An 18,307-nucleotide genomic window follows, 5' to 3' on the forward strand; every position below is an offset into this window, starting at 1 on the left:
ATATTAATAATTAAAACATTGGAAAAACATTGGTTTCAAGTTTAATTAACAATAATTAATAAGTGATGGTTGACAGGCAATCTCAGGGTCTGGAAGTAAAATAAACCAAGTTGCATTTATTTTAACAACCTTTAGCCTACTCCCTCTCTCACGTTTACTTGGTTATCCTATGACGACATAACATAGTCATTGTATTGTAATAATGCAACAATAATGTAAATAATGCTACAAACTAACCCTAACCCTGCCCACATATAAAAGAAAACATGTTGCATATTTATAATAAAAAATTATTATTAAAATTATATTTAGGAAACATTCTTCCAAATGAGGACATCCCCAGATGTCCCCAAAGGGAAATTTTGTCCCACACACACACACACACACACACACACAGACACGTCCTCTCCAGTCTCAATAATCTGCTAATGAGTTAAGAGACTGCAGCCAACTGGATGTGCGCTTGCATAAAACCCCCTCTCCTCTCCTGCTTCTTTCTCTGTCTCTCACACACACGCAGCCTGTGTGCTCGCCACAACCTCATTCTTATCTATTATTGTTCTTGTGCTCTTAGGTTGAACCCATGGAAGACTACCACAAACCAGACCAGCAGACTGTGCAGGCTCTGAGGAACATTGCCAACCGCCTCCGAATCAACTCTATCAAAGCCACCACTGCGGCAGGCAATGGGTAAGAGCTCCAACATCAATCCAACAAGATTTAACACAGATTCTCTGATTCCTGGTATTTGGTGTGACTTAACTGAATAGATGACAGACAGACAGATAGACAATGGATGGATGAAGGGATGGATGGATGGATGGATAGTTAGATATTATAGCCTAATAATCACCCCCTCATGCAAGGCATAATTTTGGTCCTCAAAACCTTAACAGGCATATGATGAAGTGATGTTGCTTGAGGAACTGGCTAAAGGAATAATAATAATAATAAAAATAAAATAAATAAATAAATAAATAAATAATATTCTTGATTTGAAAGGAGAAAAAAAAAAATCTGTATACAGTTAACTTGTCCTTTGTAGCCAATACAAACTGAGCCTAAGAAAATTATATACTTTACCTTTTAAATAGAGACGTTTGGTTTTTAAACATCTATAGGCTACTTCCTCCTAGTATTTATTTTTAAAAAAAATATAATTTTTTATTTTTGTATTTTTTTACATTTTTACAGCAATGCACTTGCAGCTAGTTTTTCTCATAATCTTTTAAAATCGCGGGTCATTGATTATTAAAGCACCCCTAGGCTGCAGAAATGCGCGCGGAATGCAGCGCTCTTTGTAGCACGCGAGCTGGCTTTAACGCACCAGAGAAGCTTTTAAAAAATGACACATGCTTAGTTTTACTGAGTGAGCTGGATTTCTCTTTGCAATTTCTGTCGCGGGTCGCCGATAATCCCCTAAGAATTTATATAATGATTGTATTAAATAATTATATAATATAATTATATTAATATTAGTTAAATATATAATAATAATGATATAATTTGCAAACATCCCAATTTAGTGTAATTAAAAGTGAACCCAGTAGTTTTTAGTGGTGCATGTATAGTCTGATTGACTTTTTCAACGTATAGGGTAGGACTCATAGGCTAATAATTATACAGTATAGTAAATTGCTATTTATATAACACGGATATGCATGTCTCGTGAATGGCACACTTATTCATATTTGTGATGAGATGTGCCATAAATTACATTTAAAAACACTTATTTGACATATATTTTACTGTTTCTCTGGTAGTTGTTGATAGGTATGTCATGATAATGATTGCTAAACCCCTGTATCCAGTATTATTGATTACAAATGATGTGCAGAAATCTATCTGTCTATCTATCTATCTGTATGTCTGTCTGTCTGTCTCTCTCTCTCTCTCTCTCTCACACACACACACACACACACACACACACACACACACACACACGCACACATATACACACATGGCCATGTATACAGTAAAAGTCAGAATCACCTGTGCTTAACGCTGTCCGTGACCTAATCTTGAACCATTTGCGTGTTAGTGGATGGCATGTTTGCTCAAAGCTTTAGATTATGCCACAAGCATGGTGCCAGTGGGGCATCTTGGATTAAAGATCACCTTTAAAATCCTTAGGGTAGGCCAGTCACTAATTGTCTTATTCATTCCAGACAGAATGCACACCAATCTTTAAGCAAAAGTTAATGTTAAAAAAAAGTTAATATGAATTAGCAATAAACAATACTTTTACAGCAGTTATTAATGTTCATTTCTAAATAAACTAATATATTATAGGCAAACAAGTTTACTATAAAAGTTATATAACATAAGTTAATGCATTAAGAACTAACATGAACTTACAATGAATAATTGTATAATTCACATTAACCAGGTTGAATAAATGCTGTGAAAAAAAAAACAACTATTGTTCATTTTTATTCATCATACCTAATGCATGAACTATTAAACCAAAAACATTTATCTGTATCAAGATGATTAATTACATTTACAACGTCCTTCGCTTTACCTTTCCATGCAAACCTTCAGGCTCTTTATTTATATTTCCAAGGCATCCAACATCATGTTGCAGTGTGGCAGAAATCATGTCTGTGCTTTTCTTCCACTCCATGAAGTACAGGCCGGATGACCCCAAAAACACCAACAATGACCGCTTCATCCTGTCCAAGGTGAGGCTGATGGTTACCAGGTTACAAGAGACACTACAGCACTGGACTCTGATTGTAGTAGGCTTATTCAAGTTTTGGTACTGTAAGTGTTTAAACCAAGTTTAAACCAACATGGCACCAAGCCAGGTGTTTTTCAAAAACGTACTGTGGCAGTACCATGGTACAGTGTTGGTAAATACCATAGTTCTTTGATAAATACCATGGTACTGATTGATTACTGTGTCAATATACCATGGTATTTACATGGTACCCCAAAGTACAGTACTTCAAAGACAACCTCAGTGAGACCATGGTTCATTTCTTTAAAAAAAAAAAAAAAAAACTATAGTAATACCATGATACTTTTAAGTGTCTGCTAAATTCCTTAAGGATGATTCAGGAAAAAAAATGTAAATAATTAAAGGTATCCTTGAGGAGCATTGTGTGTAAAAACATGGTCACGCAATTACAAACACACAATTAGCTATATATTATATTATATTATATTATATTATTAATAATAATGTATTATAATATATATTTAGAATATGTAATAAATATATAATTATAGTTATTTAATTTTTAATACAATTACATTTGTATTATATTATATTATATTATATTATATTATATTATTAATAATAATGTATTATAATATATATTTAGAATATGTAATAAATATATAATTATAGTTATTTAATTTTTAATATAATTACATTTGTATTATATTATATTATATTATATTATATTAAGATTATTTATATAGGGCTACACAAATTATTTTATCATCCTTTAGTGTGAGTTTTTTTTTTTTAATTGTTTGATGATTGCATAATAGTCATATTGTGGCTGCATCATGAATATTTGTGTTCGGTCCACAGGGTCATGCGGCCCCTGTCCTCTACTCTGTGTGGCTGGAGATCGGTTTCCTGAAAGAGTCTGAGCTCATGAGCATGTGTCAGGTGGACTCCATGCTGGAGGGACACCCCACACCTGTGAGTCATACTGTAGATACACACTGATCTAAAATCAGTTGCTCTACGTTGATGCTCTAAGTGGATATACAGTTGTGCTCCTAAGTTTACATACCCATTGCATAATCGGTAGTACTTTTAGTATTTGTTTTTTTTTAAATAAGAGATTATAAAAAAGTTTTTTTATTTAAAACTGCCCTAAAGAAGATGCATAACAGATATTTACTGTAAGTATATTCTGCAAGGGCTATGTACATTTAGGAGCAGAACTGTATAATGAGAGAAATTATTTTAATTGGTCTTAAATCAGCAAACATTAGTAGCTCTGTGAGAAATATTACAGTTTACTGGGTCAGAAATTATTGTTCCAGTTAAACCGGCTGCAACCACATACTAAGCCATTAACCAATGCCTACCATTAATTTGTGTAACATCTGTGTGTGTGTGTGTGTGTGTGTGTGTGTGTGTGTGTGTGTGTGTGTGAGACAGAAGCAGCAGTTTGTGGATGTGGCCACTGGCTCCCTGGGGCAGGGTTTGGGCGTAGCCTGTGGAATGGCCTATACGGCTAAATACTTTGATAAGTCCAGGTAAGAATGTTAATCTGTACACAGATATTTTTATGATAGCAGCATATAATAAATCTACAGTAATCCCAAGAGATGAATTGCCTTTGTTTGGTTACATTTGATATTTTTGAAAAGAATAATTAATATTCACTTTAATTCTTCAATTTAAAACGTAAACATAGTGATAGACTGATTAATCTGCTGATATTTGGCCATATTTTAGATTACTGGCATCGACCGACACAGTAACGGTGCCTGATTGGCCAATAAACAGAAGTGGTCATTTCACAATGTGAACGTGCACGTCCATGTTCCAAAATCAACCGACAGCCATGTCAATGGATAATGGACATTTTCTGTTTTCAAATATTTATTGTGAATCTTACAGTATTTGCTCACTGCTGGAACCTAGTGTCATAGAATGAACGTTACTATAACTACATTTTTGCAAACTCACTTTTACGTGACAAATTCTAAGTTTTGTTGCAGTTTCCTGGTGAAATCAACGCTACAGGCACTACAACAACTGTGAATTTTAGACACATTCACACAAATTATAACTACAACTGCTGATTGTGACTTTATAAACACCTATTTCGCACTATTACTCTCACACAGCTATGTTATAACATCAAAACACTTTTACTATAATGCATCATTTAAAAAACGATACATTGTAATGATTGTTGACTGTAGACAGACTCACCTACATTTACACACTTATTCCAATGTGATTAGCTTCCATGGCAGCTCACTTGATAGGACTTTGGACTTTGGAAACCAGTCAAGCACGCAAGATGAAACATGAGACAAGAGTGTGATAGAAGTGTCTCAAGATGATGTGGTTGCTTCAGAAAATGTGCTTTTCATTTCGCATTTTGTTTAAGGATACTTTCAGTTAGGTTTAGGCATTGGACATGGGTATGTTTTGTTTACCTCTCATTTGATTTTAGATCACTATGGGTTAGTTTAGGTTAAAGTTTTACATGAGGAAGGTACATTTTACTCATTAAAACCTCCATCTAATATTCACCTTAAAAACTTTGTCTGATGACAACACCGTTTCACCCGCTTTTGGTGCCCCTTTCTCGACGTTTCACTGGGAAACTGCAGACAAATGTGTAATATGGCCCATAGTTTTGCAAAAATGTTGCCACGGTCACGTAATGTTCATGAGCCCAGGCTGCATTAAGTTGTATTATGAGCATTGGCCATTCAAAAAATCCAAATTGGTTTACCACTACTTAAAGGTACAGAAAATATTAAGGGTGACATTGTAATCACAAATGTAAGACTTTTCCTGTTGGTTGTCTAGTGGTTCGATATTCATTAAGTTTACCTGCCTCTTATGTATTTGTCACAAAGGCTGATGAAAGTGCTTGCTATAATCTCTTTGTGTTTGTATAGAAGCTTCATAAGCATGTTGTGGATTTTAAAGGTGTGGAGTTTCTCGACAAGCTGTGTTTTCCCGATTCTTCTACTCTAATAATCAAAGCCCCAGCACCTATCTTGGATAGAACTGCATTTAGGCATAGCTGCACAATTCCTTCCCAAATTTAAACTCAATTTTTGTATGATAACTGGTAGTGAACAGCTAACTCACCTCTTTATAATCAGTGCAAGTAACATTTTTAAAACACTTGTAATCAGATTACAGTTACTTTATTATAGATTATATGATTGCATATTATTCATATTGCAGTGAATTATTCATAATTTATTGATCCCCCTAATTCCTATTATTTTTTAATCTTTAAAATGTTTCATTCTAAATCTGCCTACCTCTGATATACTGTACATTAAACCATGCCTTCTCATGATGAATAATTATGCAAGTTACTAAACATGTTTGATGTATAGCTGTGAAATATGTCTACATCATATCCAGTGTCCTTCACTAATTATTGATTCTGGAAGTCTTGACAACAAAATTTTAAACCTGGAAAACTATAGTAAAAAAAAAAAAAAAAAAAGTATAATTCACAAAAATATCAAGTAAAACACACACACACACATGCACAAATCATATTTATTCTCATATTTTGATTAACTAAGTGTTCTTAAATGCATTTAAGCAACATTGTCAAATTAGTATAGATTATCCAACTCAACTGCATGTGACATCAAAAGAGTTAGGTAAGTGGGAATCCAAAAGTAATTCAAAAATAATTAGATAACATTACCTAAAAATATAATCCAAGACATTATATATTTTATTTAAATTTTTTGTCATGTATTTTGTAATCAGTACCGGATTGCAATTCTGAAGTAATCTACCCAGCACTGTTTATAATGAATAGTAAGAGTTTATAAATAAATTATCTGTCTGAGCTTCATGTGCAGATGCCCATTGTCTGCTGTGTTGCGTAAGAGCACTCTATATTTAATCCCAGCTGATTTCTAATCGATTGAATCTATCTCTTCTCACTCGTGGAAGATAGTTGAACTGGTGTGACAGAAAAGTGTCAGGTGTTATTTAGGAGGGCTGGGTTGATGCGTTTTAACACATTAGCAAGTAGGCCAAAGCGAAAAAGAAAAAAAGATAGAAAAATAGAATAAAACAAAGTAAATGGACAAATCATGATAAATAAATGAAATTATTTGAAAGAAAAAATAAATAGTTAAAAAATAAATCAAAAATGAAAAACAAACTCATCAAAATAAAAACAAAAAAATCATCATCATCAAAAAATAAATAATAATAATTAAAATCCAAAATTAGGCAATGAATGTTGTATTAACCTAAATCTTTGGAGTCTAAGATGCCCCAATCCCCTATTAATAGCTCAAAAAACATGTATGTTTTTGGTTGAAAACCTTAGGAACTTTTGAAAAGCAGGTGTACTCTTCCCTAGAACATCAAAACACCATAGCAACCATCCAGAACATCGTAGCAATCACATAGCAACATGCAAGATACCACTCAGAACAGCTTAGCAACCACACAGCAATGTCTTGGTAACTCCCAACAACTACCTAGCTAACTCAAATTTTGCATGGGCAAGAACCACTCACAAATATGTATTTCTCTTTCAATGCTTTGTCAATCTTGTGCTGCAGTTACCGTGTTTACTGCCTGCTGGGGGATGGAGAGATGTCTGAGGGGGCCATATGGGAGGCCATGGCCTTTGCATCCTACTACCAGCTGGATAATCTGTTGGCCATACTAGATATCAACCGCCTGGGGCAGAGCGATCCAGCACCCCTCCAACACCATGTGGAGAAGTATCAGAGACGCTGTGAAGCCTTTGGGTAGGTATTATTGAGGTTGGGTGGAGGTGGTGTTTAAGGGCATAGGCTGGCTACTACAAGGCTGTTGGTTCAAACACCCGATAGGATGAACCATGAACTATCACCACTGTGCCCTTGGGCAAGACACTTAACATTAAGTTGCCCCAAGAGGGCAGTAGCTAAGTGAACGCTTTGGATAACTGTGTCTGCTATCTGACATATAAGTGAATCTTATTAAACCTGTCAAGAACATGTCTAGGTAAAAAATCATTACCGTGATGCAAAGACATCTAATTATCCTTGCCGTAATGCAAAAATTATACATTGACGTATTATTTAAAGTATTTACATCATGGTAGTATTTGTAATACTGCCTTTAATTTATGCTGATTGATATGAAATGCCATTCTAATACCATAAAATTAAAATTAATCCATGAGAATAAGCATTGAGAATAATGAGAATTACAAAAAAACTCAAAAATAACATGTCAACATGCATTACAGTAATGAGAATTTGGGGTTTATTTATGCTTCTGCGATACAAAAAAAATCCTTCATGGTCCTAAAAATAGCCTTTTTTATTAGCCTTAATTCTTTTTCTTTATTTGACTTTGGGGTGAAATGTAATCTGGGCATGTTTTTGTGAGATTCATCCAAATAACCTGGTGTTTATTCTAGTTTGGTTTTGTCTTATTCAGCTAGTTTGCCTAAATCATGATTCCTTTTAATCAACATTGTGATCGTCTGTGACAACTTTGTTTTGTGGGATGTATACATGTTTAAAAGTTTATTTGTTTGTTTGTTTGTTTGTTTACATTTATGAATATGCATTTAAGAGCAATTTACCAACCTATTTTCTGCATGCTTGCAGGTGGCATGCCATCATTGTGGATGGCCACAGTGTGGAAGAGCTGTGTAAAGCCCTGAGCCAAACACGCCACCAACCAACTGCCATCATTGCCAAGACCATCAAGGGCAAAGGCATTCCTGGTATATTTCAGTTTTCCCATATCTGCCTAATATACTGTATAACCACTGACCAGTGCCATATTCACACAATAGACATTATCTATCCTTTGTTCAAAAACACTCTGTTGTGCTCAGTGGCAGAAGATAAGATGGGATGGCACGGCAAGGTTCTGCCGAAGGACATGGCAGAGAGTGTGATGAAAGACTTGCAGAGCCGCATCCTCAACAGTAGCAAGCGCATGTACCCAGCTTCACCCGTTGAGGATGCTCCACCTGTTAGTCTTCGCAATGTTCGCATGCCCAGCGCCCCCAACTACAATCCTGGAGAGAAAGTGAGAGAAAGAAATTAATGGATGGATGATGGACAGAAGGACAGATGTACAATGGATGGATGATGCATATTGTAGATGGATGGATGGATAGATGGAAGGAAGGAGAGATGAATGATGGATGGATGATGCATACTGTAGATGGATGGATGGATGGATGATGCATAATTTTGTGGTATGTATAGATAAATTGGATGGATGGAAGGACAGATGAATGATGGATGGATAATACATAATGTATAAGAATAAACTGATGGGTAGATGGATGATGCATATTGTTGATGCATGTATGTATGGATGTATGTATGTACTGTATGTATGGATGGATGGATGGAATTGATGATACAACACTAGATGGATAGATGAAGGATGGATGGACGGATGGATGATACATATTGTTGTTGGTACATATTGTGGATGGATGGATGGATGATGGATGGATGGATGGAAAAATGAACTGATGGGTAGATGAATGATGCATATTGTTGATGTATGTATGGATGGATGGATGGATGAATGGGATGGATGATACAACACTGCAGATGGATGGATGGATGGATGGATGAAACATACTGTTGATGGTACATATTGTGGATGGATGGATGGATGGAATGGATGGTACAACATTGTAGATGGATAGATGGAAGGATGGATGGATGGATGGATGATACATACTGTTGATGGTACATACTGTGGATAGATGGATAGATGGATGGATGGATGAAAAAAGGATGAATAGATGAAAAAAATTAATGAATGAATGATACATACTGTTGACCGGACATACTGTGGATGGATGGATGGATAATACAACAATGTAGATAAATGGATGGAAGGATGGATGTATGATACATACTGTTGATGGTACATACTGTGGATGGATGGTTGGAAAAAAGGATGGATGGATGAAAAAATTGATGGATGAATGATACAGTTCAGTCAGAACTTTACATACACTTAGGTTGAAGTCATTAAAACTCATTTTTATCCACTCCACAAATTTAATATTAGCAAACTATAGTTTTGGCAAGTCGTTTAAGACATCTACTTTGTGCATGACATGAGTAATTTTTCCAACAATTGTTTACAGACAGATTGTTTCACTTTTAATTGACTATATCACAATTCCAGTGGGTCAGAAGTTTACATACACTAAGTTAACTGTGCCTTTAAACAGCTTGTAAAATTCCAGAAAATGATGTCAAGCCTTTAGACAATTAGCCAATTAGCTTTTGATAGGAGGTGTACTGAACTGGAGGTGTACCTGTGGATGTATTTTAAGGCCTACCTTCAAGTTTGTGGACCTCCACAAGTCTGGTTCATCCTTGGGAGCAATTTCCAAATGCCTGAAGGTACCACGTTCATCTGTACAAACAATAGTACGCAAGTATAAACACCATGGGACCACACAGCCATCATACCGCTCAGGAAGGAGATGCATTCTGTCTCCTAGAGATGTATGTAGTTTGGTGTGAAAAGTGCAAATCAATCCCAGAACAACAGCAAAGGACCTTGTGAAGATGCTGGAGTATCCACAGTAAACCGAGTCCTATATCAACATAACCTGAAAGGCTGCTCAGCAAGGAAGAAGCCACTGCTCCAAAACCATCATAAAAAAAGCCAGACTACAGTTTGCAAGTACACATGGAGACAAAGATCTTACTTTTTGGAGAAATGTCCTCTGGTCTGATGAAACAAAAAGAAAGCCGAAGAACAACATCCCAACCGTGAAGCAAGGGGGTGGCAGCATCATGTTGGGGGGGGTGCTTTGCTGCGGGAGGGACTGGTGTACTTCACAAAATAGATGGCATCATGAGGAAAGAAAGTTATGTGGATATATTGAAGCAACATCTCAAGACATCAGCCAAGAAGTTAAAGCTTGGTTGCAAATGGGTCTTCCAAATGGACAATGACCCCAAGCATACCTCCAAAGTTGTGGCTAAATGGCTTAAGGACAACAAAGTCAAGGTATTGGAGTGGCCATCACAAAGACCTGACCTCAATCCGAAAGAAAATTTGTGGGCAGAACAGAAAAAGCGTGTGCGAGCAAGGAGGCCTACAAACCTGACTCAGATATACCAGTTCTGTCTTGAGGAATGGACCAAAATTCCAGCAACTTATTGTGAGAAGCTTGTGGAAGGCTACCCAAAACATTTAAACAATTTAAAGGCAATGCCACCAAATACTTACAAAGTGTATGTAAACTTCTGACCCACTGGGAATGTGATGAAAGAAACAAAAGCTGAAATAAATAATTCTCTCTACTATTATTCTGACATTTCACATTCTTAAAATAAAGTAGTAATCTTAACTGACTTAAGACAGGGAATGTTTTCTGTGATTAAATATCAGGAATTGTGAAAAACTGAGTTTTAATGTATTTGGCATGTAAACTTCTGACTTCAACTTTACATACTGTTGATGGGACATACTATGGATGGATGGATGGATGGATAATGAGTGGATGGATGGATAGATGTAAAAATGGATGAATGGATTGAAAAATAAATGGATAGATGGAAGAAATGGATGGATGGATGGATGGATGGCTGGCTGGATGGATGATGGATGGATTGACAGATGAACGGAGAGATGGATGGATGCATGGATGAATGGATGGGTTTGCAGTTTAATGTCAAGGTCTCTCTTTCATCTTCATGGTTTTTTTTTTTTTGTCCTACAGATTGCCACCTGTAAGGCATACGGAATGGCAGTGGCCAAACTGGGACGTTACAATGAACGTGTCGTGGCTATGGATGTCGACACTAAAAATTTCACCTACTCTGAAATCTTTAAAAATGAGCATCCCAATCGTTTCATTGAGTGCTATAGTGCAGAGCAGAACATGGTAAGAAATAATGAATTATTTTCATGGATATATTTGAAACTAGAAAGTTACAAGTTTAAAAAAGGCTGCCATTGAAAATTTCCTCAAAAAATCATTGACAATTAACTCCAATGGTTTCATAAAACACACAAAGAATTATACTTTTTTTTTTTTTTCATATTTCCGTATGTTATTTTTGTGCCATACCAAAAAAGTAGAAGGTAAGAAGGTAAGTCCTTCTGTTTTTTGGAGTTCAAACTATAAGCTCACATTGTAAGCTTTGAATCCCTTGATGAAATATGTATTTCATATATTAATAATATTAGTAATTGCTTCATGGTAACACCCTTGAAGGGTTTAAAAGCTAAATCAGTGGTCTGCGACTCGTGTAGTGAACAACATATTTCTAAACACTCCCTAGATCCCCCACTGCTTTGGGATTGGTCACATAAAATGCCCCTCACAGCATCTGAGTCACTGGTTTGTTGAATAATACATGGAGTTCTATCCATAATGCAGCAGTGAAGATGTGACCTACTTACGCTCCATTTTGCACCACACCCTTCTGCAGTGCCTCACCCAAGAAGCAATGCAGAAAACCCTTTCTGCTTCTTTTACATCTCATAAGCACATATGCAATATGCTAAAATACCAGTTTATTGCTTTGTCTCTATGCAGTCATTGTTTCCCTTGGTATAAGTGGTAGGTAAAATGTAGGTCACTTGTTTGTCATGTTCGTTTTTCTTAAATGTGATAGAAAGCAATTGTGAAATGAATGCTCAAGAGCTAAATATTAATGATAAGTTTAGGTCCAAAGGGTTCCAAAACCTACTGTAATGCAGTACTACTACTACTAATTAGATGGCATATACAAATAGATTGGTGCATGCATACTAGTGAGGGAGATATGTGCACTGTAGTCTGTCAAAGAATAAATATGCATTATGCAATATTTTAATGATGTTGACACAAATTGCAGAAAAAATAATAATCTTATCCATACTTTGTGGAGAATTCCATATTTGGAATTGAAAAGACTTATTGTGGTTAAAGCCTGAACCATTCTAGATAGTGAGCCACATGGAGAGAATCTGAGAAAGGGAACAGGAAATGATAGCAAGTGTATGAGCTGCACGTTGGTAATTCTTCTCATATGAAGGATAAAATTGACTTCCTGTTTAGCAGATTCCATGTAGGCTATCTCTTTCTCAGTATATTACTACCAACTTAAATGAATAGTTCACCCAAAAATGAAAATTCTCTCATCATTTACTCACCCTCATACTATCCCAGATGTGTATGACTTTCTGTCATCTGCAGAACACAAACGCAGATTTTTAGAAGAATATCTCGGCTCTGTTGGACTATTCAATGTAAGGGAATGGTGGCTGTAACTTTGAAGTTCCAAAAAGTGCATACAGTTGTGCTCAAAAGTTTGGATACCCTGGCAGAAATTGTGGCTTTTTTAATTGCAATTAGTGCCTGTATATAAATAGTCAATGAGTTTGTTAGCTCTCAAGTGGATGCACTGAGCAGGCTAGATACTGAGCCATGGGGAGCAGAAAAGAACTGTCAAAAGACCTGCGTAACAAGGTAATAGAACTTTATAAAGATGGAAAAGGATATAAAAAGATATCCAAAGCTTTGAAAATGCCAGTCAGTACTGTTCAGTCACTTATTAAGGAGTGGAAAATTCGGGGATCTCTTGATACCAAGCCAAGGTCAGGTAGACCAAGAAAGATTTCAGCCACAACTGCCAGAAGAATTGTTTGGGTTACAAAGAAAAACCCACAGGTAACCTCAGGAGAAATACAGGCTGCTCTGGAAAAAGACAGTGTGGTTGTTTCAAGGAGCACAATACGATGATACTTGAACAAAAATGAGCTGCATGGTCAAGTTGCCAGAAAGAAGCCTTTACTGCACCAATACCACAAAAAAGCCCGGTTACAATATGCCCGACAACACCTTGACACGCCTCACAGCTTCTGGCACACTGTAATTTGGAATGACGAGACCAAAATAGAGCTTTATGGTCACAACCATAAGCGCTATGTTTGGAGAAGGGTCAACAAGGCCTATAGTGAAAAGAATACCATCCCCACTGTGAAGCATGGTGGTGGCTCACTGATGTTTTGGGGGTGTGTGAGCTCTAAAGGCATGGGGAATCTTGTGAAAATTGATGGCAAGATGAATGCAGCATGTTATCAGAAAATACTGGCAGACAATTTGCATTCTTCTGCACAAAAGCTGCGCATAGGACACTCTCGGACTTTCCAGCATGACAATGACCCTAAGCACAAGGCCAAGTTGACCCTCAAGTGGTTACAGCAGAAAAAGGTGAAGGTTCTGGAGTGGCCATCACAGACTCCTGACCTTAATATCATTGAGCTACTCTGGGGAGATCTCAAACATGCAGTTCACGAAAGACGACCAAAGACCTTGCATGACCTGGAGGTATTTTGCCAAGACAAATGGGCAGCTATACCACCTGCAAGAATTTGGGGCCTCATAGACAACTATTACAAAAGACTGCACGCTGTCATTATTGCTAAAGGGGGCAATACACAGTATTAAGAACTAAGGGTATGCAGACTTTTGAACAGGGATCATTTCATTTTTTTCTTGGTTGCCATGTTTTGTTTTATGATTGTGCCATTCTGTTATAACCTACAGTTGAATATGAATCCCATAAGAAATCAAAGAAATGTGTTTTGCCTGCTCACTCATATTTTCTTTAAAAATGGTACATTTATTACCAATTCTCCAAGGGTATGCAAACTTTTGAGCACAACTGTATAAGCAGCATAAAAGTAATCCATGTGACTCCAGCGATTAAATTCATGTCTTCAGAAGCAATATGATAGGTATGGATGAGAAACAGGTCAATATTTAAGTCCTTTTTTACTATAAATCTCCACCTTTTACCAGCCAGCCAGTAGGTGTCGATATGCACGAAGAATGCAAATCACCAAAAAGCAAAAGAAGAAGAATGTGAAAATGGAGATTTATAGTAAAAAATATTGATCTGTTTCTCACCCTCACCTATCTACCTGATTTATTGTCTGTCTCTGGTTTATTTATTCATATATTATCAATGCCATGCCCTTTGAGGTACATGTTTACTAGATTTGTACATTTTCTTCAGAAAAATATGACTTGTTGATGCTTGCTTGTGTAAAAGTTGCTGCTATGATGCTAGGATGTTGTGGGTTGTTGCTAGAGCATTGCTAGGGTGTTTCTAGAGCATTACCAGGTGGTTGCTAGGTTGCTTTGGGTGGTTACTAGGTGGTTGCTTACTGGTCAAAGTGAAAAGAGTCCACCCCCAAATCTCTATGATATTCCAGTCCCTACATACGGCAGGGGTCCCTCCTTCAATGTCAGTCTATTGGAATATTTCTTTCCATTGTGCCAAAGTTTAACACTTAGGCTTAGGGGTGTGTTCAGATCCCTCATTTTAAGTATGAGCAATAGAAATAGTGATTACTAGTGCCTTAGCAAACACCACAAATAAGTAAACTGTTCAGAAATTACAGGCTTTAGGTACAGTTCAATTCTAAATTCTAAATCTGTTAACATACCAACATCCATCCCTCATAGGTCAACGTTGCAACAGGCTGTGCCGCACGTGAGCGAAACATTGTGTTTGCCAGCAGCTTGGCAACCTTCTTCGCCCGCGCATACGACCAGCTCCGAATGGCTGCCATCTCTGACAGCAACATAAACCTCTGCGGTTCCCACTGTGGATTATCAGTTGGTAAAATATTTTTCCTCCTGTTTTACAAGCCACAATTTAAACCAACCCATCTTCTGACAGATAGTAGCACTCTCCAGTCAATTTCTTCCTTTTTAGCCCCACCCACTTTCCAGCACCTCCCATCCTCCACTCTCACACACTGCACTTGCAACTTTAATTGCAAAGTTTTTCATAGATTTGTGTGTAATTCACCCCCTTTTTCCTGAATCTCTCTTTCTAATGTGTGTTTTATTCTCCTGGTCGTTTGGAGGTGGTGCGACTTTTAGCACCCAACCCCTTTCCCCCTCTCCATCCCCCCTGTGATTCTCGGAGGCTGTCTCCGGGTGACCAGGCATCCCTTCTGTTAGCACAGGTACACTGCATGCCACTTTGACTGTTTATCCAAGGAGATTTGATCTCATTCATATTCATAGGTATTTATAATCAGCAGGGATGGATTACCGACCGGGCCAATGGGGCCAGTGCCCAGGGGCCCTTGACTACCAGGGGCCCTTGACTGCCCGGGGGGGCCCTGGGCTTTAAGGTTGCGTGATCCAGTTTGGCGATCCCCTCCTCGAAAACCCATCAACAATGAAAACGAAATTTTTTTACAGAAATGTAACCAACAACCCCCCACCCCCCCGCTCAACAACTTTTGGGCCAGTTGCTACGTAAATATTGTGGGAGGGGGGCCCTTGGAGATAATTGTCCCGGGGCCTTTGCAAGTCATAATCCGTCCCTGATAATCGGATTAACACCAAATATACAACATCAATTTATTGGCAGCTAACGTAAATCTAAAACATAAACTCTTTTACGTATGTATAATTTTAGAGACATACACATCTTTATGAATTCTCTGAAGACTAGTTGGCACTGAAATAACCAGAAGCTTTATGACAGTATCACTGCAGGTTTGATACTCAGATACAATTCCATAGCAGGTAAATGATGGAGAAACTTTGTCCAAAAAATTAATTTTTAATGGCATAGTTATTTATAAATAGAATACAGATGGGCTGATAAAAGACATTTGCACTCTTTGTATGGCTGAATTTAATTATCATCAAAGCTCAACAAGTATGAAGTACAGTATACTGTAAATGAAACACTGTCGAAGTTGCAAAGTAACATAAATGTGTATTTCACTCATTTACTGATTTTGTGTGTGTGTTTGTATGTGTGTGTCACTGGTTCTGACTGACCAGTCTTACAAAGAACAAAATTAAACCATTACAATGTCAAATTATGTAAATGCATTAACTGTGTTAAATGTGATACATTAATTTAAATAATCAAATGTATTATAAATGCAATAGAATCAATCTATTCTGTAAAAAAATTAATAAATAATAATAAATAAAATAATAAAAAATGGTTATGCTATGGTTGCCAGATCTTTACCAAAAAATAGTGACAACTTTCAGGCATTATGGGATGGCATTCTGGTGTGTCTAGTTTACAGTTCACAACTGTATATATCATTAAATTATACAAGGTTAATATTTCAACCTATTTGACAAACACCTGCTTTGAATGACCTAACATTAAAAAAACAAAGCTATTTCAATAAAATCAAATCAAATGTGATTGGCTTCTGGGAACATCTGGTTATTGTTTTAATCATAATTGTAACAATATTTTCCATGAAAGACAAAAACATTCTTATTAAACTTCATATAAATTTTCCCTATTAACTATTTATAACAATAATTCTTAATTCTTAGAATGATATAATTCTTACTTTTAACATATAAATAATAACAAATATTTATTACAATATTTTGCAGCAAAATTACATACTTTGTCTTGTTAAAGGGATAGTACACCTAAAATACGAATACTTAGGAATACTGAGATCAAGTTAGTTGGTCCGTTTCTCTGTACACCTGCTTGCCTGTCTGTCTGCTTGTCCTTTTGCATGTGTGTACACCTGCCTGACATATCTGATCTACAACAACAATGCTCTTCCTAAATTAATAGTGTGAGTATGTGGCTGGGGTGTGTGTGTGTATTTTAGGAGAGCATGGACCAGCTCACATGGGGCTGGAGGACATGGCTATTTTTAGAGCCATCCCCACCACTACCATTTTCTACCCCAGTGATGGCGTGTCTGCTGAAAAGGCTGTGGAGCTTGCAGCCAATACAAAGGTATCCACTACAATGAGTCAATACAGATTTTTAATAACCAATGTTGATACATAATATTTACCCAAAATTAAAATCAAAATATTTAAAATATTTGTATTACATTTAGGAACTGATACACTCAGTAAATTACAAACAGTATATTATTTTTTATTAGCATTACTATTATAATTTATTGAACATCTGTCGTAAAAAAAATATTAATTTCCTCTATTTTCCTTTTCACAAAATGTTTTTATTTGCTGGATCTGTCACTTGTGTTTTTGCTTTAGGGTGTTTGCTACATCAGGACCACTCGTCCAGAGACTGCAATTATTTACAACAGCAGTGAGGACTTCCATGTCGGCCAAGCCAAGGTAAATCCCTCCCTTATTATTGTTAATATAGTTTTGGCTTGTTTTACCATTGAGGTGTAATAAAATATATTTGAGAATATATTAGTCTATTAAAGATACAAAACCTGAATAAATACTACCACAACTCAATAATAAATGTGTATAGATTCAGCCTGTTATGTTGCATTACTGATGTTGTACATATATGTGATTAGGTGGTGTGCCAGAGCAAGGACGATCAGGTTACCATGATTGGAGCAGGAATGACTCTTCATGAAGCTCTGGCTGCTGCTGAGCAGCTCAAGAAAGGTACAAATGAAACCTCTAATATCTTAGAGGCTGCTCAGACCAAACACGTTCTTGTGCAAAAAAAAAAAAAAAAAAAAATCTAGATAGGGATGCAACGAATATAACAGAATACAGGTGTCTCGAGACATGTTTTTATAAGTTTAATTTTTATTTCAAATTGACATGGCGCTTAAAAAAATGAAAAGCATTTCTCCTGTGTGAGACGCTAAAAAACAGCAAGA

The 18,307-nt window shown here is 36.5% G+C and overlaps 1 protein-coding gene across 1 annotated transcript in view; it reads left to right on the top strand.

Annotated features, from left to right (window-relative positions):
• The first annotated feature begins 450 nt into the window (after positions 1 to 450).
• Positions 451 to 18,307, top strand: part of LOC127427869 (transketolase-like) — a 32,517-nt gene continuing 14,660 nt past the window's right edge. The window contains exons 1-12 of the mRNA XM_051675743.1: positions 451 to 690; positions 2,567 to 2,684; positions 3,545 to 3,658; positions 4,127 to 4,224; positions 7,264 to 7,455; positions 8,308 to 8,426; positions 8,541 to 8,737; positions 11,418 to 11,582; positions 15,159 to 15,315; positions 17,315 to 17,445; positions 17,715 to 17,798; positions 17,993 to 18,086. Coding sequence (XP_051531703.1) covers positions 584 to 690; positions 2,567 to 2,684; positions 3,545 to 3,658; positions 4,127 to 4,224; positions 7,264 to 7,455; positions 8,308 to 8,426; positions 8,541 to 8,737; positions 11,418 to 11,582; positions 15,159 to 15,315; positions 17,315 to 17,445; positions 17,715 to 17,798; positions 17,993 to 18,086 — 1,576 coding nt within the window. The 5' untranslated portion in view covers positions 451 to 583. The remainder of the gene's footprint in view (positions 691 to 2,566; positions 2,685 to 3,544; positions 3,659 to 4,126; positions 4,225 to 7,263; positions 7,456 to 8,307; positions 8,427 to 8,540; positions 8,738 to 11,417; positions 11,583 to 15,158; positions 15,316 to 17,314; positions 17,446 to 17,714; positions 17,799 to 17,992; positions 18,087 to 18,307) is intronic.

This window comes from Myxocyprinus asiaticus, chromosome 37 (genome assembly GCF_019703515.2).
Source record: "Myxocyprinus asiaticus isolate MX2 ecotype Aquarium Trade chromosome 37, UBuf_Myxa_2, whole genome shotgun sequence".
In the NCBI taxonomy this organism is placed as follows: Eukaryota; Metazoa; Chordata; class Actinopteri; order Cypriniformes; family Catostomidae; genus Myxocyprinus; species Myxocyprinus asiaticus.